We start from the raw sequence: 25785 nt of genomic DNA, 5'->3' as shown, positions 1-25785 counted from the left end.
TGGCCTCAAAAGATCCATATCCATGCATACTTCTTTTAATTCGGCTCATTCATTTCACAATCAGTTATCGGGACAGTATGGTCCCCAATCCTTAATAAGATTCAGGGGGCCCACAAGAGCCCGTCTTCGACTGGGGGAAGGTGGGATATAAATGGGATAAAATTTAAAAAAATTAAAAATTGCAGGAAGTAAAAGCAATGTAGAAACCCAACCCTCTCTTGCTAAATCTCCCTCTCCAGTATTCTCTCAGGTTGATTTCCTCTCTTCTTCCTGCCTTTTCCTTTAACTGACACTCAGCTGCTCTCAACATTCAGCTCTTCCTGGAGGATCTTAAAGTGTTCCCCACACTTTTCGTTAATTTACAAAGTTGTGTGTTTTGGCATACTACGGACATTGGGGAGTGGCTGTGGCTCAGTGGTAGAGCATCTGCTCAGCATACACAAGGTCCCAGGTTCAATCCCCACCATCTCCAGTTAAAGGGATTCAGGTAATAGTTTATATAAAAAAATCTCTGCCTGAAATCTTGGAGAGCTGCTGCCAGTCTGAGTAGACAATCCAGCTCTTGATGAACCAATCATCCAATTCACTGTGAGGCAGCTTCATGTGAGAAGTCCTCCAAGCAGGCAGTTGTCTATACCTCATCGGTGGGATGAGCTACTTTTGTGATTGCTATTATTCACACAGGACCAGTTTATTATTTGATATAGTGATACTGGCAGTCTATCACGTACAACATGGCCACCACAGTTAACAAGAATGTTGTAAGGTGTTATTATTCAATATTATAACAGATTCCATGATTTGGCTTTCCTTAGTCCAGAATAAAGAATTAATCTGAAGCAGAATTTCGATTGTAAACACAGAATGCATGTGTGCCCTTAACCAACTGCCAGTATATATTACATAAACCTTGCCTCGGTTCCTATGTCAGAAAGGGTTCATTCAATTTGCCTTTCTGCCACCTCTTCCCAATATCCAATCAAGCAAGCTCTATTTGATGCATTTTTAATAAAAGGTAACCAGGTTTCAACTTAGAGAGATTTCAGACCCTAAACTCCGTCTGCAGACAATAATTTGCTCTGTCAAATGCTTTCCCGGCTAAACTATTTTTGTCCAATGGAAAGTTGGAAAAAAGAAAAGAACAAGACAAATATAGTTCAGACAGCTCCCAATTGCCTTTTGCCCACAAGTCTCCAGACCATTTTAAATAGTTTTTTTTTTAAGTTTATAGATCATCTGTTTTCAAGCACTGTTTATAGAGCAGGTCAAAAGATTAAGGAATGTTTTTGCATAGGCTTACAAAAATGTAATTTAGGTCATTAGAGATAAGATCTTGTCCAGTCCTTGTCAAACAAAACCAGTTGAGAACTAGTTTTAAAGTATGTATCCTATTGTATAACTGGCATGTTTATAAGGAAAAGAGCAGAACATGTTATAAAAATAGTTAATTTATCCCCGGCATTCAATTAAAGTTAACGGCATCAAATTACTACATTTATTGCACTTATTACATAAATATTAATTAGGATTGCCAGTTTTTCATATTTTTCCATTACGAATGGAACACTCCAAGGAAGAAGCCTCTACATATTGTTAGACTCTCATATGCTTAGTCACCACTACATTATAGTACTTCACTACATCACCTCTACAACATAGTACAGAAGTGAAGATTAAAATGGGAAGGAAGAAACTAGAGTGTATGCCACTTTGAGCAACTTAAGGATGGGATAAAAGTATTGTAAGTATAGTATTCAAGTCTTACAGGTAGTACTGAGTATACCCTACATGTTAGCAAACGTTTTGCAAATGCTTGCAATTGCATGCTGAAAAGCTGTATTTCTACTTTTTTAAACTTCATATATTCTAATAGTCAACCCAGTCCCATCTGTTACATCCACAGATCTGGATCAGGTGGAGAGAAGAGAGGTTTCCCCACAAACTTGGGGAACCCTCCAGGTATGCAGAGGAATCTAAAAACGTGCCCAACATGGGGGGGAGGGGAGGTTTAAACACACCAAAATACACCTGCCCCGCCATCACCTCTTCTCCTGAACACTGATGTTGTGTGCGGGGGAACGGTCAGTAGGGCTGCAAGTGGGGAAGAAGGAGGAACTAACAACAGCATCCTTGATCATCATTGCCTCTCTAGCAGCAGTGCTACAGGTGAGAGGAAGAGGTGGGGGAAGAACGCCCGTTGCTGCTGCCAGGTCCATCACGGCTGCCTCTCCAGCAGAGGAACCTATGGTCAGAAGGAGAAGGAAGCGTTGATTTTGTCACTGCTGCCAGACCGGCCATCTCTGCATCTCCAGCAGTCCTCTGAGTGGTGGGGGGGGGGGAGAGGAAGAATTATTGTTGCTGCACCCCACCCCCCATCATTGCCTCTCCAGTGGTGATGCTGCAGATGAGGGGTGGAGCCAGCAGCAGATGGGGGGGGGGCAGAGAGCGAATGAATGATGCTGGGGAGGGAGGATGGCGAAAGAGACAAAGTAAGGGAGATAGAGAGAGACCCCGTAGGAACTGGGGGAGGAAGAAAGACAGCAAAAGAGAAAATCAGTGGCACCAGATGCTGCAGAGGGAGAACAAGAGAAAGACTGACAAGCAAGGAGAGGAAGGAAGAGTAACAGCAGGTGCTGAGGAGGGTGAATGAGAAAAAGAGTGATGGGTTGGGGGGCACAGAAAGAGAAAGTGGGAGACTGCGTGTGACAGTAGGCATTGGAGAGGGAGGGAGAGAGAGAGAAAAGGAGTAGGAGGAGAAGGAAGGAAGCAAAGGTGGAGGGAACAGGATGGTTGCTCCCGCAAGTTCCTTGCAGGTCTCTGCTTGTCCATTTCTTGTTTTCATGGTCATGGAAATACTCTCCGAAGATACAAGTAGCATCTGCAACTACTAAACAGTGAGAGTGTGCAATGATACATACAGGCAGTCACTCACAGGGACTTTTGTCAGTGGACTTTTAAGACTTTGCACACATCCTAGTTCTAGAACAGGATGCAAAATTAATATATGAAAAGCTAATTTACCTGGAATAATATAATCCAAATACAGAATTGGGACAATTCAGGCATGGAATATAAACAACTTAATGAAGAAACAGCCAAACTATTATTTTATGAACACAAACCAGCCTATGCAGCTACATTTTTCTTCTTTTGCTCCACATTGCCAGGCAGTTGGACCAAAATGTCAGGGGGAGTTCATGGACAAAATAAATCTAGCACTGTGTCGTTTTTAACAACAGATATCTTAAAATATGAGATTTACGGCTGCATCCATTTCCTCGGTGCTTCCTACAGCACAAGGAGCTCTCTAGTACAGGGAGAAAGTGCTGCCATTAATAGGATAGATCAATAGGACTTAACCCTTATAAATACTGACCCAAAAAAAGGTTTTGCTACAAGTACCATGGTGTCAAAGTCCCTATCCTGAACAAATCTTATATCATTACCATACTTCACCAGTACAATGCAGAGAGTCTGGGTATTGGAAAGGGTAAGTTTATGTGGAAACCTCCACACATTCACCTTCCACACTGCATTTCTTATTAGGTATGTGGCGCAGAGTGGTAAGCTGCAGTATTGCAGTCAAAAGCTCTGCTCAAGACCTGAATTCGATCCCAACAGAAGTTGGTTTCAGGTAGCCAGTTCAAGGTTGACTCAGCCCTCCATCCTTCCGAGGTCGGTCAAATGAGTACCCAGCTTGTTGGGGGTAAAGGGAAGATGACTGGGGAAGGCACTGGCAAACCACCCCGTAAACATAGTCTGCCTAGAAAATGTTGGGATGTGACGTCACCCCATGGGTCAGGAATGACCCAGTGCTTGCACAGGGGACCTTTACCTTTTTACTTACTGCACACATAAGTGTGTGGACGTCTTGCCTTAAGCTGCCTGGTAAGGAAGAGCTTTATCAAAGACAAATGTTACTAATCTCTCATATTCAGAAGCACGATTTAGCCATCAATTAAGTAAAATATTATTTTTAATGTGTGTGTGTGTGTATATACACACACACACACACACACACACACACACATACAGTAAACTCTTTGCACGCAATCCTGAAGGGGGGGGGCAATGCTCCTTAGGAACCAGTGTGACCCCGCGCCGGCGTGTCTATTTAACCCGGGTTAAATGGCACTTACGCCATCAGGGATGGCATCCACGCCAACTCCCAGGTATCATGCCGTGGGGCTCGAGCGCAGGCACTTCCTCCTGGCAGTGTTCCAGTGGCGCAAAACCCTGCGCCGGTATCCTGGGAAGTGTTCCCGGGGCATTCCTGGGGGCGGGGCTACCTTTAGGCAGCCTCCAAACCCCTTTCGCCCCGGGACACCCCCTTGAGCTCCAGCGTTGCTACGCCGGGTATTTTGGTGGCGTAGCCTTGCTTTACTCAATGGAAGCATTTTCATGCTTTTATTTTCAAATTGCCTCTTATTTTCTTTGTGGCAGCTGGAAAGCTCTGTGGAGGCGGCGTGGCTGTGCTGCTCCCGGCTGCCACTTAACTGCCCCTCCTTCAGGAGTGGGCCGCCCGACACCAAACACAATCCACCCAACTTTAAGTGACTCAACGCTTGTTATTTTATTACCAACCTGGTTCTATATTCTCTCTGCAGTCTTCAATCCCCCCCAAATATAATGTATTTATTCTTTCTGAAAATCTATGCTGCTTGTTGTTTCTTGTCTCATTTCCCTTCAGCCTTTTCAGACATACTTCACTTGCTCAAGGTAAGAGATATTAAATTCCTGTATTTTTTGTATTTCCAGTCCTATTGATTGAGAAGAATTACTTGCAAAGAGATGTGGAAAGATTTAATTGGCCATTTCCTTTCTTACTGGAACCTTTTCTGCGCATCTGAATTCATAAAAACCCATTTCAGATTTTAGTTTTTAATCAGCTCCAATATATGTTTGAAAAATCGAAGAAATTAACTGCAGATTTTCTCTTCAAATTCATCACTCTTCTTGCCCAAGGCAAATAATCTGTTGCTACTGGGGATACATTTAGAAATCAAAAGTACTCATTAAGGTAACCCAAAACAGTGATAACACTGAATTGCATTGGTTCCTTCAGTGTTACTCCTCTGAAGATGCCTGCCACAGCTGCTGGCGAAACGTCAGGAAAGAAAAAACCAAGACCACGGTCACACAGCCCAGATAACCTACAAGAACCAATGAACTCTGACCGTGAAAGCCTTCGACAATATACTGAATTGCATGTTCATATACATTATACAAATCAAGCACATCAGTATGCTCTTATATTGCCTAATTTAATCTTGGCCTTTATTGGCATGGGGAGGGGTCTGGGAAGTACATGGGACACTGAAGGCCAGGCTATGACTTCTGGACCTCTTATTCAGCAATCCCCTTTGAGCATTCATCGGGCAAAATCCACGTTTTCATCCATCTCTCTCCAATTCTAAGATACAGAAAATGTTTTTGTTTAAGTTAAAGGAAATATTCATGATGAAAATTAAAGCAGGATTCTCAGATTCACAGTACAGCCTTTTTCTTGCCATCCTCCATAGTATATATCTCTGAGGCCAGTTCCTTCATTATCCTATCGTTCTGATACCAGAGAGAACAGAATGCTCAAATCCAAGCTTGGCATTTTCATGGGTGGGTGCATGGGGGCGGGGGGGGCGGTAGGCACATCCCCTCATTCTAAAATATACTGAAAGTGATGAAGTGGGTTACTCAGTTATACAAGTGATGCCCAGATGCACAATTTAGAACAGAGTCCAGAAAAATGATAAAATACCACCATGGTGACATCATGTTTTCCTTCCATGTTAATTGCAGTTTGATTCAGCAAAAGACGGCAGCCCACGCTGTCAGACAAACCACAGCTCCACCCTAAAGCAGCACTCATTATATTTACCTCTCAGTGAGGTGATCAGACTCACATAACATATCATTAGTATTTTACACACAACCTATGTTGCCATTGCTAATCAGCTAGTTTACAGTTTTCTTCATCAGCCAGGGGAAAGCCACCAAGTATAAGAGAGCCAGCGTGGTGGAGTGGTTAGGAACAGTGGTTTGGAGCAGTGGAGTCTGATCTGGTGAACTGGATTTGTTTCCCCACTCCTACACATAGGAAGAAAGTAGATTACTTTGAAATGTGGTGTTGGAGGAGAGTGTTACGGATACCCTGGACCGCCAAAAAAACAAATCAGTGGGTTTTAGATCAAATCAAGCCTGAACTGACCCTAGAAGCTAAAATGACTAAACGGAGGTTGTCATACTTTGGACATATTATAAGAAGAGAAGAGTCACTGGAAAAGACAATCATGGTAGGAAAAGTTGAAGACAGCAGGAAAAGAGGAAGACCCAACTAGAGATGGATTGATTCTATAAAGGAAGCCACGGCCCTCAATCTGCAAGATTTGAGCAAGGCTGTTAAGGATGGGACGCTTTGGAGGACATTGATTCATAGGGTGGCCATGAGTAGAAAACAACTTGACGGCACTTAACACACACACACACACACACGAAGCCAGCTGGGTGACCTTGGGCAAGTCATGCTCTCTCAGCCTCACCCACCTCACAGGGGGTCTGTCTGTTGTGGGGAGGGGAAGGGAAGGTGATTGTAAGCTGGTTTGAGTCTCCCTTAGGTAGTAGAGAAAGTCAGCATATAAAAACCAACTCTTCTTCTTCTCCTTCTATAATGTGAAGGTCTTTCTCAGCGAAAGCAACCCTGCCATGACAAAAAAAAATTTTTAAGTTACGTGTAAGAAACTGTCTGAAAAGTACATAGACCTCATCACCATCTGCGGAGTCAATTTCCATGTACTTCACATCAACATCACATTTTGATGGGGAGGGGTGGAAGGCAATGATTTGCCACCTGGAATTTTGCGTTACAAGCCACTGAAAATCCCCAGTATTCATTTGTAACTGTTTACACACAAATTCTAACAACACTTTCGCAGCTGGCAGCAGTTTCTTTACATCTTATAACCTGACCCTTAAAGACAACCAACAAAAAAGGGACTTGGTTGAAATGGAGGGAGGGAAGGAGAATTGGTAGCCCTTCAAAGCCCATTTTGAATCCATCCACATCTAAATAAATAAGGGGCAGTACTTTTTTAAAGCAGCAAAAATTTAATTTTATGCACTGGACCAAAGGTAATATTAAAATTCTTTACTAGCTTTATATCGTATGTGAAGTCTAGATGTGTACTTGCTTTTCCTTTCTTTAGTCAATCACAAAACTTCAGTTTAAGAAGACATTCACAGACTGGACTGATATCAGAGTTTATGTTATTTATTCATTCATTTTGGGCATCCAATTCTTGTTGGCCAAAATAAAAGAAGACAGTATTCCAGTTGATGAACTGCTCTAATAATTAGTCTTAAATATTAGGAAGTACTAAATCAGGCAGTGCTAGAATAATAATCTCCTTCAATGCACAGCTACAACTGCACTACTGAATGATCCATTTCAGTCTTAAATAAGTGCTTGCATATTAATTAAGTACAAACAATTCCTACTGAAAACTATTGTTCATTTAATGTGTGTGGTAAATTTCCCCTCAAGTCACAATGAACGAGCACACTTTCCAATCACAAAGCTGTTCCTGCTTGACAGCTCAGCACTAATTACAATGCTTTTAGCATGCTTTACAAAATCTCATCTTCCTGGCTTCACAATGTTCCCACAGATTCACACAGCTCAACTCTGTGACCAAAAGACCATTGCTGAATAAGACGCATCTGTCTGATAAGACATCGGCGAGTTAGATCCTCAATCTGGCAGCCTGATCCTATGTACCTTTATTCAGAAGTAGGTCCCACGGATTTTGGTGAGCCGTACCGCAAAGTAAACGTTCCCAGGGCTGCAGGGTTAGTTAAAATAAGCCCACCTTCACAAGTAGCCATTAATTACAATGGCTACAAAGCACATTATTTATTAAAACATTCATACCCCGCCTTTCCTCTTGGTGACAGGTAATTAGTCTCAGATCTGAGTTCTGTAACGTTTAGAACAAAGAGGCAGGTGTGCATGAAGTCCAAAACACTCTGCGCACCAGTTGCTCTTTTGCCTCTGAATTTCAGATAATGAACAGAGAAGCCTGTGTCCGTCCCACTGGAAGATAGCGGGCAAAATCAAGTCATTTAATCATCGAGCTCTTCAATAAAGAGCTCGATGATTAAACGACTTGACTTTGCCTGCTCTCAAGTTTACAAACTAGAGTTTTTTAAAAGGTTTCTCTCTTGATCCTACTTTCGCACGGATCCAATGCCGCAACCCCGTTCTCCCTAAAACCAATCACTACTGCAACCAGACTGCACCCCAAAACACAGCATATGCTCGCCTTCTCCTCTTTCTCCTACTGAGAGATTAAAAAAAAAATAGTTACCTTAATACTTTGCCCACCGCCTGTAGGACCATTTTGCAGCTTAATCCAGTTTTGGGGGGTTGGGAAAGGACTGGCCTTTCGCCACTGAGGTTGCAGTGGTCCCCAACCATGGCCGAGAGGAAAAGCAGGAGGGAAAGAGAAAGGAAATTTTTTTGGGAACTGCCAGCACAGGCTCGCGTTGCTTTGCCAGCTCTCTCTCCTGCTCCCTCCTCAGAAAACTAGTCCAACCACATTCACGGAGTTTACACAGCTTACTTCACTCTACCCTCCCTCCAGCCCTGGGCCAATGAGAGAGCGGCAGAGGCAACAGGGGGAAGGAAAAAAAAACAGGGCTGGCAAAGACAAACAGCTGCTCCTTTTTTACAAACCCCAAGCAAAAGCCAAGCCCGAGGAGCCAGTGCCAATAAGGAAGCGTTTGAATTGGCCTTTTCAGACTGGCGCCGGCTGTGCAACGCGGACAAGAGAAGTAGTGTGGGGGAACAAGCCAACTTCTTTCAAGCACACTCTTTGCAGGGCAGTGTTACTGAGATACCGTATGAAAGAAGGGAGCTCTTTTTACACTTGAATCGCATCAGCTGTAGAGCACTGAAGAACACAGCACAGACCGTGTCTTCACGCTTCTTCGTTGAAATATTACGCACCTTTCCTGCAAACCGCGGCGGCGGGTCCAGGCGGCTTACAAAACGCCTGGCCCGCCGGCAACAAACAGCTAAAATCACAGAAACAGTTACAGAGCCTTGTCTTCCCTCAATATTATACCCTCCTTATATCCTCCTTAGATGTAGCTACTATAAGGAGGACAGGGAGAAGATTCTTGGTCTTCTTTTAAGAAAAAGTACTGGTTATCCTGAAGCTGTTAGAGTCGACATCCTTCTTAAGGATGATATTTTCTCAGGTAGCAAAGTTAGTGGCCAAGTTTTGTAGAATAGTAGTCAATCATAGGAAACCCAAATGTAAACAGGAATGAAAAGTTGTTGAGTGGAGTGATTGCTTAAGTTGTATTGTTGACCAGTTGTTTTAATGAGGGTAACATTCTGTATAGTGTTTTAATTAAAATGTATTGTTTTATACTGCCGCTCTGGGTAGGGAAATGTTTCTGTAAATATTTTATGTTTGGTCAAAGGACCGTAATAAACAATTTATTATTACCCTCCTTATAGAATTAACTACCAAATGTCTGCCTAAAAACCACAGCCTTATATTTTTTAATTAAAAAAATATATATTAAGAGAAAATAAGAATATAACAATAAAAGAAAACGGAAATATAACATTACTAAAATACACATACTACAAATTCTTGAAAATAAACTAAAACCGTGCTGCTAATATAACTAAATATCCATACCAGTGAACTAAGCAATACGCTATCTATCTAAAATCCGATGGTTATTACATCACTCCCTCTCTGCGATTTAAACATTGGAGTTTTTTTCCATCCTTGAGATTGTTACATTCCAGCAAGTGTCCAGTTCTTCCGTATTTTTGTCATTATTATATGTCAACTTAATTAAAGCATAGGGTTTTTTTAACCTTATCAAGCCAATTATTTAAAACAGGGAATTTCATATTTTTCCAATATCTCGCAAGATTTGTTCTAGCAACTGTTATTATATGGGAAAAAAGAATTTGAATATCCTTTGGTTTATCTGGAAAATAATTTAATACAATTGTTTCCGGTCTCATTGGAATAACAATTTCAAGGCTGCTGGATATGATTTCAATCACTTTCATCCAAGATGTTTGGGCTCTACTGCAGCTAGTTTTATATCACAAAGTTCTCAAAGAGACGGGACATGGTGCTCATGGGAGATTTTAATTACCTGGATATCTGTTGGAAGTCCAACGCTGCTAAAAATGCAAGATCCAATAAATTCCTGACTTGTCTTGCTGACAATTTCCTATTCCAGAAGGTGGACAGGGAAACAAGGGGGTCTGCTATCTTAGACTTGATTCTCACCAACAGGGAAGAACTGGTCGATGAGATTAAAGTAGTAGGCACCCTGGGTAGTAGTGACCACATACTCTTGGAATTTACAATCTTGGGGAGAGGAAAACCTGTACATGTAGGTTGGACTTCAAAAGAGCAAATTTTAACAAACTTAAACTTATGCTAGGTAGAATCCCATGGTCAGAAATACTTAAGGAGAAGGGAGTTCAAGAAGGGTGGAAGTTTCTTAAAAATAAAATACTGAAGGAGCAATCCCAAACCATTCCTATGAGAAGGAAAAATGGGAGGAGCCTAAAGAGGCCAGGGTGGCTCCATAAACAGCTTTTTAAAGAGTTGAGAAATAAAAAAGACTCATTTAGGAAGTGGAAGGAGGGCCTTATAACCAAAGAGGAGTATAAGCAAATAACTAGTGCTTGTAGGGAGAGTGTTAGGAAAGCTAAAGCTCAGTATGAACTTAGGCTAGCGAGAGATGCTAAACGCAACAAAAAAGGGTTCTTTTCCTATGTACAGAGTAAGAGTAAGAAAAAGGACAAGATAAGCCCACTGCGTGGACCGGAAAGTGAAATTGTAACAGGAGATGAAGAGAGGGCAGAACTCCTCAATTCCTACTTTTCCTCAGTTTTTTCTCGTGAGGGAAGTGATGCTCAACATGGCATAAACAGAACACGTGATGAGGAAAGGGATTTGCAGCCTAGAATTGGCATTGGGGTAGTGCACAAACACCTGTTTTCTTTAAATGAAACAAAATCCTCTGGGCCAGATGAACTGCACCCAAGGGTACTCAAAGAACTTGCAGATGTAATTTCGGAACCTCTGTCCATTACTTTTGAAAAGTCTTGGCAAACAGGTGAGGTGCCAGAAGACTGGAGGCGGGCAAATGTTGTCCCCATCTTCAAGAAGGGGAAAAAGGAGGATCCGGGTAACTTCTATACAAGGAAAAGTGTTCGAACAAATCATCAAACAGTCTGTCCTTGAGCATTTAGAAAGGATGGATCTGATCACTAAGAGCCAGCATGGGTTTCTCAAGAATAAGTCATGTCAGACTCATCTTATCTCCTTTTTTGAGAAAGTTACTACCTTGCTGGATCAGGGGAATGCTGTAGACATAGTTTATCTAGATTTCAGTAAGGCTTCTGATAAGGTTCCACACAGTATTCTAGTTGACAAATTGGGAAAATGTGGGTTAGATCCTATTATTGTTAGATGGATCTGCAACTGGTTGACAGATCGTACCCAAAGAGTGCTAGTTAATGGTTCCTCATCCACTTGGAGAGAAGTGACTAGTGGAGTTTCTCAGGACCTGTGCTGGGCCCTGTGTTGTTCAACATCTTTATAAATGATTTGGATGAAGGAATAGAGGGGATGCTTATTAAATTTGCAGATGATACTAAATTGGGAGAGGTAGCAAATACGGTAGAAGACAGAGCCAAGATGCAGGATGATCTTGACAGGCTGGAGAAATGGGCTAGAACTAATAAAATGCACTTCAACAAAGTTCTGCATTTAGGTAGGAAAAATCAAATGCATAATTATAGATGGGGTAGACTTGTTTGAGCAGTAGTGTGTGTGAAAAGGATCTTGGGGTCTTAGTAGATCAAACAGTGAACATGAGTCAGCAGTGTGATGCGGTAACTAAAAAGGCAAACGCAGTCTTGGGCTGCATCAACAGAAGTATAGTGGCCAGATCACGCGAAGTGATGGTATCGCTTTACTCTGCTCTGGTTAGACCTCAACTAGAGTACTGTGTTCAGTTTTGGGCACCACAATTTAAGAAAGAGGTAGACAAGTTGGAACGTGTCCAGAGAAGGGCAACAAAGATGGTGAGGGGTCTGGAGACCAAGTCCTATGAGGAAAGGTTGAAGGAGCTGGATATGTTTAGCCTGAAGAGGAGAAGACTGAGAGGGGATATGATAACCATGTTCAAGTACTTGAAGGGCTGTCATGTAGAGGAGGGTGCCGAGTTGTTTTCTGTTGATCAAGGAGGTCGGACCAGAACCAACGGGTTGAAATTAAATCAAAAGAGTTTCTGTCTAGACATTAGGAAGAATTTTCTAACAGTTAAAGCGGTTCCTCAGTGGAACAGGCTTCCTCGGGAGGTGGTGAGCTCTCCTTCCCTGGAGGTTTTTAAGAAGAGGTTAGATGGCCGTCTGTCAGCAATGCTGATTCTGTGACCTTAGGCAGATGATGAGAGGGAGGGTATCTTGGCCATCTTCTGGGCACTAGGGGTGTGGAGGGGGGAGGTAGTTGTGAATTTCCTGCATTGTGCAGGGGGTTGGACTTGATGGCCCTGGTGGTCCCTTCCAACTCTATGATTCTATGTGTAGAAAATCTGCACCAGCTGTATCACAATACCAACATTTACTAGAATTCTTGTCCAAGTTACACATTTTTTGAACTCTGCTTGGGAAATCCTTGGATTTCTCTTGCAAGGGAGACAGTGAGATGATCCTCTGTAACGTCCCAGGAAGACTTTCCCCAGTTCTGGAGATGGTGCTGAAAAATGTGGGCCTGTGCTGTGACTGACTTGACAATCAGGAGCCAGCACTGAAAAGATCTGAGGCAATGAGCAGCCTCATTAAAGACTTGAAAACATCTTTCAAGTAAGATGTCTCCAGATTGTGTGATGGTTTAAAGGTAAAAGTCAGCACTTTGATTTGGATGCAGAAACATACTGGTAGCCGGTATAGCCATTCCAAAATGGGAGTAATATGCTTCAATCTGTGAGCTCTAACCAATAGTTATGTTACTCTATTCTATGCCAGTTATGGCTTCTAGTTAGTCTTCAAGGGCAGTCACAAACGTTGTGTGTTGCAACAGTCTAGAAAGGCCATTCTGGACCAGACCAAGGTCCATCAAGTCCAGCAGTCTGTTCACACAGTGGCCAACCAGGTGTCTCTAGGAAGCCCACAAACAAGACGACTGCTGCAGCATTATCCTGCCTGTGTTCCACAGCACCTAATATAATAGGCATGCTCCTCTGATCCTGGAGAGAACAGGTATGCATCATGACTAGTATCCTTTTTTTTTTACTAGTAGCCATGAACTCCTCCATGAACTTGCTCAATCCCCTCTTAAAGCCTTCCAAGTTGGCAGCCATCACCACATCCTGGGGCAGGGAGTTCCACAATTTAACTATGTGTTGTGTGAAGAAATATTTCCTTTGAATCTAGCCTTGAAGTCTGGCTCAGTATGGCCATGCCAGCTGAGCTCAGGAAAGGAGATAAATTTCCACACCAAATGCAGCTGATAGAAGATCAAGTCAATGCAGTGGAAAAAATGAATTCTCACTGAGACTCAAGGCAGAATACACAGAGTAAGCCAATGCAATCAATAGGATAAGCAATATAATAGGACTGGGATTACAGAAATATGAAACAAAGCATAAATGTTAGACATGATATGTTAACGACTATAGAAAATGGTATCATAAGTAGAAAACAATGCAGTGTGTAAGATAATACATACAAACAGACGATAATACTATATGCGGTAGTATATTCCACTGTCCTGTTCCCTTTATTAAAGTACCTTCTTGAGCCAACCTGTTACAAAATAGCCCTATTAACTTTATAAAAATGTCCTCCTGAACAATTCTATTCCACATAGGTTGTGGAATTACAAAAGCATGGGAACCTTCCTGTCCCCTTTGGGCAGGCCAGTTAACATTGGATCCTGTATAACCTCTAGGCTCTTAACCGAGTCAGCAAAGGTCATCAAAATTGGGAAGCACAATGTCCATAAAGACACAAAGTTTCCCAATCAGCATTACCTCCATCTTGTCAGGATTCAGTTTCGATTTGTTCATTGTTAGCCATTAAACCACAGCAGCCTGGCAGTGGCTCAAAACCTCCAGTGTGTTGACAGGAGATTTGTATAATGAGTTGGATGTTATCAGCATATGGATGGCATCCGATTCCAAAACTACGAATGCTAAAAAGTAGATAGAAAACTTTACCAAATTCTCTACCTTACTGATCAATATCACCTTGGGCCTTGACCAGATTCAGATTGTTCCCCTTTTGTCTGGTGACTTGTTCAAACAAATACATAATGTACTGTCATAGCATACTGATGATACCTGACTTGAAAGCTTTAGACACTCTCATTCAAAGGTTTCATGCACAAGTTAAACAGCATGGTTGCAAGAAGTGAACCCTGTGGAATCCCATAGGATAGATCTCACCCTTCTGATTCATCTTTCACCATGACTTTCTGACTACAACTTGGAGGAAAAACTGAAACCATGTCACCACAATGCCTCTCAATTCCAGCCTCTTCTCAGGATGCTCGAGTAAGAGTGGTCCAGTGTTGAAAGTGGCAGATGTAAAAAAAAAAAGAGAGAGAGAGAGAGATCTCTACCTTGCCCGCTGGCATCTGAGGATCATCCACCAAAGTAACAAAAGTGATCTCCATCTTAAAGCCAGGTCTGAAGCCAGACTGAAATGGTTAAAGAAAAGATGACTCCAGGAAACCCATTAAGTTTTTCTTTTGGTGGTGGGGGGGGGGGGCGGGGGGGGATAGACAATCCTAATCTGTCCTCCTAGGAGGGAGGCAAAATAGCCAACTGAGTGTTTAGCAGAGAATGGGTCTGATAATAACAAAAGTAAAACTTTCCAGACCACTAATTTCCTGCTGGTACAGTAAATCTTGTGCATAACCTGTCTCATGTAGAAGGACCATCACAACCTGAGACAGATCCACGGGCAGCCACAAAGTTCTCAACACAGTCTAACAAGGCCACTTCTCCACTACCATCATAGACACACTCCCACCTCATGTCACCTTATCATCAGCCAAACAGCCAAAGTGGACAGATTTTTCTAAAGTGAAGGGGCAGGTGGATTCACTCAACCTCTCTCCTGCAGATATTCTTCGCAGCTTCGACAGTCAGAGCTGTTGTCAGTCTATACGCTTAAATTACAGAACTTTTTTGGTCCAGTAAGTCAAATGATATGGGGGATAACCATAATGTTCAAAGAAAGCAGGCAATGGCTGTGTCATGATATTTGTAATGAGAACTTCAATAGGTATCAATTTTGAATATTCCCTCCAAGATTATGTATGATTAAACATCCATAGGCAACTAAACAAAATGTGTGGATGCATTCTTTTGCACACACTCACAAAGCCTTTATGGAATTACTTTCCATGAGCAAGAAGCCCAATCTGATGTTTCAGTCAGTAGCCATGATGAAATATATTCAAGGTTTATCTTGGAGCATACTCGACCTTCAAAATAAAGTCTATCCGAAACACAGACTGTATTCATCCCAAAAGCTGTAGTAACATTCCAGATATTACATACCAAGTTCTCCAGCACTACAAGGCTGCCATTAGATATGTTCAAGTAAGCACAACACTCACCCTTCCTGAAACCAGTAATACCCAGCACCAGTGACACCACGTAAACGCTTTATTTAAGAGATCAGGAAAGCAAGGAAGCAAAACAGTAGTTTGCATGTATCAGCACAAACTAAACAACATATGTCCTCAAACAAAATGACCATATTTGTACTATCATTTACTCATTAGTTTACTGCTGGAACTAATGCTAGTAGGGTCCCTTCATACAGCAGTTTGCATTACACCACCAACAGGTTCAGGAGAAGGTAGAATACAGTTACCATGATCGCCCAGTTTCAAGAACGCCAGAGAAACCAGAGGGTGTGGACGGTCCTAGAAATGACAGAAATCACACCTATTCTTACAAAGTTTAAGTAGTTAGGTATAATAGCTTTACCAAATAAAGCACATTCGGTAGTAGAGATATAAAGTTTCCAGAAATTTAAAGGGGGTGAGGGTTGACAGTTTTCTAGAAGATTTTCCCTTGGGGGAAACAGAAATATTGGAGGAAAACTGAAATATGTAATACACAGTGTTATCAAAATTTAAGCTTATTTTACTGATATAAAATGCTTCCTCTAGAACCAAGTTAGCACATAAAACTGTATTGTGCCACATTTATGACAAGTGTAAAGGTTTTAAATTATGTGTATAACCAATACTAGAGAGAAAGACAGCTGAAAACTGCTGTCCTTTATGATACTTCATAATGCATGTATATTAATTGCTGCCATCCCAAAAGTAGGAAAAAATAAAAGTCGAAAGTAGGCCACACAAATTTCATGATTAAGAAAATGTCATACACACACATTAGGGCTACTGGTGTATCTGAATACATAATTAAACTATATAACACTGAAAATCCCTGACCTAGATAACCAAGGGTGACCCAATCACATCAGATCTCAGAAACTAAGCAGGGTTGGCCCTGGTTGGTATTTGGATGGGAGACCACCAAGGAATTCCAGAGTTGCTATGCAGAGGCAGGCAATGGGAAACACCTCTGAATGTCTCTTGCCTTGAAAACAGCACAGGGTCACCATAAGTCAGCTGTGACTTGACGACAACCCCCCCCAAACTGAAGATACTGAACTATTCAATAATGTCTTATTATACACATTATGCCATATTAACTGCAGACGAATCAGTCACATTTAAATAACATATGCTTGGAAATACTTTATATCTCTTGGTAAAAATAAAGAGAGTAAGAAATAATAGTGATATTATGGTGGGGGTCTGCTATAGTCCACCCAACCAGGCAGAAGACTTGGATGAGCCATTCCTAGAACAGATTACAAGGTCCTCAAAGAGATGGGACACAGTGAACATGAAAGATTTCAGTTACTTGCATATCTGTTGGAAGTTCAACTCTGCTAAAAGTGAAAGGTCAAAGAAATTTCTGATATGTCTTGATGACAACTTAATTGTCCAGAAAGTGGAGAGGGAAACAAGGGGGTCTGCAATCTTGGACTTGATTCTCACCAACAGGGAAGAACTAATTGATGAGGTGGAAATAGTGGGCACCCTGGATAGTAGTGACCATGTAATTTTGGAATTTACAATCTTAGGAAAGGAAAAAGCTGTACATAGTCAGGCATACAGGTTGGACTTTAGGAAAGCAAATTTTAACAAACTTAAACTTATGCTGGGTAGTATCCCATGGAAATACTTAAGAAATACTTAAGGAGACGGAAGTTCAAGAAGGGTGGGAGTTTCTTAAAAGCGAAATATTGGAGGCACAATCACAAACGATTCCTATGAGAAGGAAAAATGAGAGGAGCCTTAAGAAGACAGGGTGGCTCCATAAACAGCTTTCTAAAGATTTAATAAAAAAGACTAATTCAGGAAATGGAAGGAGAGCCTTACACCAAGGACGAATATAAACAAATAATTAGTACTTGTAGGGAGTGTGTTAGAAAAGCTAAAGCTCAGTATGAGCTTAGGCTAGCGAGAGATGCTAAACTCAACAAAAAAGGGTTCTTGTGTTATGTTCAGAGTAAGAAAAAGAACAAGGACATGGTAGGCCCATTGCAGGGACGGGATTGTAACAGGTGATGAAGAGAGGGCAGAACTGCTCATTGCCTACTTTTGCTCAGACTTTTCTTGCGAGGGAAATGGTGCTTAACGTGGCAAAAACAGAACAGATGACGAGTGAAGGGAATTGCAGCCTGGGATCGGCATAGGGGTAGTATTTAAAGAAACACCTAGCTTCTTTAAATAAAGCTAAGTCCTCAGGGCCAGATGAACTGCATCCAAGGGTACTGAAAGAACTCACCAAGACAGAACACATTCCCGTAATATTTTGCTCTTTGCCACTGTTATGTTATAGGAATGCTTTCTCACTCTTTCAGATGAAGCAAAGGAAATAAACTGAATATACGGTATACCTAATAATGGTAAACAGCAGTGTGCAATAGAGAGTTCCAGAACCCTTTGAAAAATTCAGAAATTTTCTTTTAAATTAAAAACAACAACATTTCACTAGTAATTAAATAAAATCTTGCATTAATCTACTCCTGAGATAAACAAGGTATACTCTTTCATAAACAGATTGCATGGTTCAGTTGCAATCTTCAGTTGCACAACTTCAGTTCATCTACAAGTTGATGCCATTGCCATGCTACCAGCAACCACAATAGTTCTTAAAGTCTAAGACTGGATGACTACAAAACCATCAACAGCTTACCATATACTATCTCTCTGTATCCCATCTTCCTCAATTTGTTTTCAAGTCTACCACTGACCACCTCTGCCCTCTTACGCTGCCATTCTGGGAGAAATATGGTGTTGTTTTACATTTTGGAAAGTATGCTATTTACTATTTTAGAAAGATCTTTATGGTAACCACCAATCAATAGGAACAACAAAATTCCACCACACCCAGGCTCCACCAAAGACGGAAGGAAGGAAGGAACAGGACGTGCAATTCATTCTCTCCTCTAGAAAAAGAAATTCAGCTAGCCTATGAAAGAACTTCGTATGATGGAAGCTTTCAAATACTAATGCAGAATCTGAGCATGGAAAAATAGCGCCCTGGAAAAACAGCAACTACATAGGTGGGATATACATGTTGTGGTACCCTAAAGGATTATAAAAATGGAGATCTCAAAAATGAAACCGGGGGGATGGGAGGAATGTCTAATTCCATTCACATTAAAAGGACGTACTTGATAACATAACCAAGTTTCTATGTAAACTGATGCTGAAATCTGTCTGAATTACACAAGGTTATTTCTGAAATATTAATATGGCAGTATTGGTTTCCCAACCCTCCTGCTCGCATTCTGTTATACAATGTCCCCCTTGAGTTTGACTTTTTGATCCTTCTACCGTTACGCAGCGGCTGTGTCCTTTGGGAGAGAAAGGGTGGCTTGGCGAAGTGAACTGTAGACAAGTCAGTCTCTTTTAAACAATATATGCTTGAAAACACTTTATACAGGTTTATAGTATATAGACTGTGAATTCACTATGAGAGGGTTTCTGAGAGTATTAAACATTAACAAGAGTGGTGGAGCTGTAAGCATGAACATGGCTAATTTGCTTCAGCAGCATGAAAAGCCATCTCCAAGGCTGGCCTCCAGTAGCATTCACACATGGAAATCCCTCTATTCGGTAATTTATAAAAAGAAAAATATTCATTTAACATGATGGAAGGCTATCTGTCAATGTCACAGGCATGTTGACCCATACAGTCAGAACTTGTTTCAATCCCTTCTCGTCGACAAGGGCCCATTCAACAACATATGTACATGCTGGGAAATGTTAAGGAACAACACTGAGAATTTACATGCCACTTTATTAGCAACTGCAGCTCAATTACTTATTTAATTATTTCTGCGGCCATAACAATATAGTGTTCAGTAGGCACCACCGCAAATATTTATTTCAGGTAGCCTGTTTTAAATCACTACCCAACTTAAGAAGAAGAAGAAGAGTTGGTTTTTATATGCCGACTTTCTCTGCCACTTAAGGCAGAATCAAACCGGCTTACAATCACCTTCCCTTCCCCTCCTCACAACAGACATCCTGTGAGGTAGGTGGGGCTGAGAGAGTGTGACTAACCCAAGGTCACCCAGCTGGCTTCGTGTGTAGGAGTGGGCAAACAAATCCAGTTCACCACTTTAGCCTCCTCCGCTCATGTGGAGGAGTGGGGAATCAAACCCGGTTCTCCAGATCAGACTCCACCGCTCCAAACCACCGTTCTTAACCACTACACCACGCTGGCTCTCAATTATTGGCTGAGATGCATTCTAAAAAGCAGAAACAATCCTAAGAACATATAGTATGCCTAAATCCTATTGTTTTCAACAGGATTAAGTACATATTCTGGTCCTATCTATTCAATAAAGTTTTAAGCGTGCCTGAATTTAAAAGCAACTGGGTTAGATTGGGCCACTGTTTCAGATATCACCAACCAAAAGCCCCCAGAAGGCCTAAAGCCAAGGTTTTTGTTGTTGCCCTTATGGGCTGGCATTCAGAAGTTTAACGTTTCTCAGTGCAGTGTTTCCTTTTAGTAATCATGAGTAACACACTGGTCTCTCCTACAATAATTGGTCTAATCTCCTTCACTGCATCTAAAAAATGAATGCATTGTAGTCTATAATGAGACCAGGGCCCTGCAGGGCTTTAAGGAGTTCCTCAAGGCCTGCAAGATGGAGCTGTTCTGCCAGGCTTATGGTTGAGGACAGTTACGGTTTTCCATCACATGCTGGCCTCCCTATTCTCCCCCCCCTTTTTTTACCATCTTTACTTAGTCTGATTACTAGGTGGGGGACTTAACTGCTCGAAGGCCTGCAAGACAGATATACCACTGAGGAGCACCATCTTATGCACTTACGCATTTATATTTATTGCTGATTTTATTGATGGATGATATTTATGGGGCTGGATTTTATTACTGTGAAAGTCCAAAAGGGGAGGAAGTACAAATCACCTCAGAAATCGGTGCTGCCCTCTCCAGACCCACTAGTCAATTCAAGGAATCTACCCAGGTATTTCAATTACATTTAGGCTTGCTGAGAACTCTCCGTTAACCATATCCTTTGCTAGCCAAACAGTGGGGATTTAGGATTCTGTTGCTGGACGAAGGGGAAAGTTTACGAAGGGGTATGTGGGATCTTCTGTAGACTAGCCCCTTAATCTGTCTTGTCTCCAGGTCAACAGCTCCTAACCAGCTCTGATGATTAGGAAAGAAAAACTGGTTACAGCTGTTGAGAATGACATTGGAAAAGGGTGGTTAAAAAGGAACCAAGCCATCACAGGGCAGACTTGTCCTGGTAAGCTGCTATACCTGACCTTTCTCGAGTGATTGCTTCCTTGCCTGGATTGCAATAAATTCAAGATCCTGGAGACTCCTGCCATGTTTCCTAGCCTGTCAACTCTAGGCAGCCTGTGATGTAGCATTCCAATACAAATCTGTTTTATGTGAAGGACAGTTAAAAGATCTTCTAATACCTCAAGGCACACTTTGCAGGACATATGTCTGTGGCATCTAGAAATCTGGCACAGAGCTGAAAAACATTACAGTATGGATTCAGAATTATGTGACGAAGCCTTACATCTGTTTCTCCATAACTTTATACTCAGTAGACTTGAGTTTGCAAAGCATCTGGATATTTTTGGCAAGGACTGGGGACTCAGGGAACAAAGGGAGAGGAAGGGAACGAAAATTTTGGATAGGGGACCAGTAGGATCACTAGGGAGGAGAAGGTGGGAATAGGAACTACTGAATACACTTTAATCAAATCCAGCCCCAGTAATTGGCACAGGTGACACTCAACACACAACTGTTGTATAAAACACAAATGCTGGTTAAAAGTTACCTTCAATATGCTTAACCTAGATTTAAAAGATCCATAAATGTAAAATATATATATTTATATATCATTTGGGTAATTTTGAGAATTACAGAAACCAAAAAATATAATTTATACAAAGGGGGAGAAAGCACAACTCCAACTGCTAGGCTGGTTCTGGATCCAGTGGCCCTGCTCTCTTGAGCTGTTTTGTATACGAAGGGGGGTACACGCACAATTTTTTTTGTGTAGGTACAGGAAAAATCAGACTACTGTATAAATCAGTTGCCAGATTAGATTACTCATGGCAGAAAATACACTTAAGAGACACACAGGGTGATATCAATATATTCTCCCTATGTGCAGAGTCATCTAAGAAAGAAACCATGAGCATAGCTCCTTTCAATCGTACTGAAACTGGTTAGCCCAAGTGTTGTGTGTGTGTGTGGGGGGGGGGGTTGTCTCTGGACTTACTACAAGTACAAGCAGTTCTTTCTCTGATCTACGCCACACAAAGAGGCATTTCTCTAATCACTGATTTTAATCACCCAATTTTATTTAAATCAGTTCCCAGCTTAATGACATCACTTTGAAGGTTTTTTTGCTCTAACACAATTTTGTTTGTAAACACAATACTCTTTCCTTTGACCACAACAATGGCAGGGAGGATCCAAGAGCTTATATCACCTGCTTCTGTCCTAAAGAAAGGCTGTTATGTGCTGAGTAGTGAAAGTATACAGGGTATAGCCGCAGTACAAAGTATCACAATTCCAAACTAAGAACATCTCAGAGTCAAGAACTGATAGAATAAGATAGAACAGCTGACAAGTTAATCTACTTCATTTCATAGAATCATAGAGTTGGAAGGGACCACCAGGGTCATCTAGTCCAACCCCCTGCACAATGCAGGAAATTAACAACTACCTCCCCCCCCCCACATCCCCAGTGACCCCAACCCTCCCCCCACAATGAAGGATCCCACAATCAAAGCACTCCCGACAGATGGCCATTCAGCCTCTGCTTAAAGACCTCCAAAGACAGGGACTCCACCACCCTCCGAGGCAGTGCATTCCACTATAACAGATTCCTGCCACAATTCAAGTATAGGCTTTCCAAAAGTTTGAGCTAATGCAAAAAGTAAAACAGTACCTGGGTGGCTTTATACAGATATCCCTCAAGGCCCTTCCTACTCAGATACCATTTCTTTGTGAATCTTCCTTTTCTCATTGGGGGGGGGGGGGATAACTAATTAATTTTGATCATTATTAGAACACAGCTCTTGCTCTGTTATTGTATAAAGTAACTGTAAAAAGGTAACGTTAGTCCCTTGTGCAAGCATTGGGTCATTACTAACCCATGGGGTGATGTCACATCATAACGTTTATTAGGCAGACTATGTTTACTGGGTGGTTTGCCACTGCCTTCCCCAGTCGTCTACATTTTACCCCCAGCAAGCTGGGTACTCACTTTACCGACCTTGGAAGGATGGTTATTCTGAGTCAACCTTGAGCTGGCTACCCGAGACTGACTTTCATCAGGATCGAACTCAGGTTGTGAGCAGAGCTTTGACTGCAGTACTGCAGCTTGCCATTCTGTGCCACGGGGCTCCTCTAAAGTAACTGTAATAGGATGCAATCCACCCACTAGAGTAGCCTGTTACTTGTTTAAGTCATGGGATGCTCATTTCCAAGCTACTGTACAGCTTAGCACATTATTATTGGTGATGACATAAGCAGTTTTAATGCTAGACAGTTTTTTTCCTGGTCTGCTTTTGCTTCAAAATGCTCTGCTGTGCCAAGTAATGCAATGCACCTAATAGGAAGGCACTGAATAACACCCCCCAAACACACACACACAAAACAAATCTTAGACCCCAAGTTTCACATACAGAGTCTTGAGTTACTGAAAACTTGGCTCAGATGGCTCCCCAGGGGTCAATTAATGCAGTTTCAACTACTCGTTTTCACAAAGCTCTTTCACTGTATCTTTTACAACGCAACTACTGTTTTTACAGTCATATGTCAATATTACAAGCAAAACCAATATAGAAAATGCCATTAAAATGTCTATGGGTTATACCTCTAATTAGCACCAAGGGGGACATTTATTGCACTCTCTTTTTGGAATGGTAGTGGTGGCTTGCACAACTGTATATTGTGTTCTGAAAAGTATGACAACATTTGAGTACTCAAAGTTGTACTACTAAAGAAAAAATTCCTGAACATCTAAGTCTGACTTCTAATATTCTAGACAGACATGCATCATGCTTAGGGCTGCCAACTCTGAGTTGGGAAATACCTGTAGGTTTTGGGGGTGGAGCCTGAGGAGGGCACGGCTTGGAGAGAAGAGGGACTTCAATGCCATAGAGTCCAACTGCCAAAGCAGCCATTTTCTCCAGGTGAAGTGATCTCTATCGGTTGGAGATCAGTTGTAATAGCAGGAGATCTCCAGCTACCACCTGGAGGTTGGCAACCCTAATCATGCTGCTTGTGGCAAAGATCTACAGTGTGCAAATGTACCCCCTTCATGCAGCATCATCACAGGAAGAAGGAAACAAGTATAACACAATACACACCAGTGCCACAAACTAGGAAAGCATGATCACACAACATAACTATTTCCTTCACATAAGATAATAAACCCACACCCTACTTCCAACCAACTCAAGAACTCCCTGAATTTTAGCAAGCAAGCAAGTTTGGAATCTTGTCATGAGAGGTTCTCTTTCAACAAACTCTTACATCCAATCTGTGAACCTTTTTTTTTACACAAGAAAATACACACAGCAGTTTGGAGTTCTGAGAAAAAATATTAAAAACTCTCAAATTGTAAACATACCTCTCTGGACTGGATAAAATGGAGAAGATGAGAATAATTTAAACTACTTTGGTTCCCTTTGGGGAGAAAGGCAGGGTACAAATAAAATAAATTTAAAAAAATGTGGCCAGTATTATTTATTGTGCCTCTTTCCATGTTTGTCATATGTCTGGACACCAACAGTCTCTTAAAGATAAAGAGAAAAGGTCATGCCCAACATTTTACATTGGATAAAACTTTGAAACTTAGTTTAATCTGGTTAGGGAGGCAATGGAACAGGGGTGCGACATGGAAACCTTGACCAGTTCTTACCCAAATATAGGGAACACTAAGAAAAGCAGCCTTGAACACCACTGACACAATGATTAACTCTGCCTCTGAAGACTTCATATGCAAACATCGCATAGCCATATACATAGCTACTCGAACAGAAGAACTAAGAAATCCATCCTTAACTGTAAATCAAAGGTAACTAAATGCTCAAATGTTTTACTTTCTATCTGTCTAGACTCTACTTATTAGTATTCTTTTGAACCACAGGGAACATCTTTCTTGCAGTAGATACCTCAGGCACAGAAAAAAGGTAAAGGTCCCCTGTGCAACACCAGGTCATTCCTGACCCATGGGGTGACGTCACATCCCAACGTTTCCTAGGCAGACTTTGTTTATGGGGTGGTTTGCCAGTGCCTTCCCCAGTCATCTTCCCTTTACCCCCAACAAGATGGGTACTCATTTTACCGACCTCGGAAGGATGGAAGGCTGAGTCAACCTTGAGCTGGCTACCTGAAACCAACTTCAGTCAGGATCGAATTCAGGTCGTGAGCAGAGCTTGGACTGCAGTACTGAAGCTTATCACTCTGCGGCACGGGGCTCTTCAGGCACAGTGTGTGTGTGTAAAGTGCAGTCAAGTCGCAGCTGACTTATGGCGACCCCTTTTGGGGTTTTCATGGCAAGAGACTAACAGAGGTGGTTTGTCAGTGCCTTCCTCTGCACAGCAACCCTAGTATTCCTTGGTGGTCAGGCACAGTACATATATAATAATTACATGTTCGTAGAAAACTCAGACTAGGGTTTGGGAGACCCAAGTTTAAATTCCTACTCAGCCTTGAAGTTCATTGGCTGACCTTGGTTCAATCATACTCTCTCTCATCCTAACCTACCACATAGGATTGTTGCTGTAAGGATAAAATGAAGGAAAGAGCAAAGCTATAAGGCAGTTTGGGTCCCCACTGGGGAGAAAAGCAGGGTGTGGATATCTAAAATAAAGCTCTTTTCCTTGTTTTCATTCCATCTTAACACATCTGGGAAAGAGGATGGCTTCATATTCCCAAGTTAAAACCTGTTTGGACAGCCTTCATGTGCCAACATGTCTGCAAGGAAAGCAGAAGACTACAGAAAGGGTTTGGAAACCTCGTCCAATGACCCACTTTCTACTAATACATGACAGAAAGGTTTGTTGTAAAATCCAGTTGGTATGAAAATGATCAGGCTTGCAATGTCAAGCCTCAATCCATATG

At 41.7% G+C, this 25785-nt stretch overlaps 1 protein-coding gene across 3 annotated transcripts in view; it reads right to left on the bottom strand.

Annotated features, from left to right (window-relative positions):
* The window catches only part of MOB2 (MOB kinase activator 2), a 154821-nt gene that overhangs the window by 41878 nt on the left and 87158 nt on the right, over positions 1-25785 (bottom strand). Inside the window, exon 1 of one of the 3 annotated variants that reach the window (XM_056850722.1) lies at positions 8361-8501. The exons of the other annotated variants lie outside the window; for them this stretch is intronic. Coding sequence (XP_056706700.1) covers positions 8361-8470 — 110 coding nt within the window. The 5' untranslated portion in view covers positions 8471-8501. Of the gene's footprint in view, positions 1-8360; positions 8502-25785 lie in introns of those variants that run through there. 3 annotated transcript variants of the gene reach the window in all.

Source organism: Euleptes europaea, chromosome 6, assembly GCF_029931775.1.
Source record: "Euleptes europaea isolate rEulEur1 chromosome 6, rEulEur1.hap1, whole genome shotgun sequence".
NCBI lineage: Eukaryota > Metazoa > Chordata > Lepidosauria > Squamata > Sphaerodactylidae > Euleptes > Euleptes europaea.
This window is presented reverse-complemented; position numbering and strand designations above follow the sequence as displayed.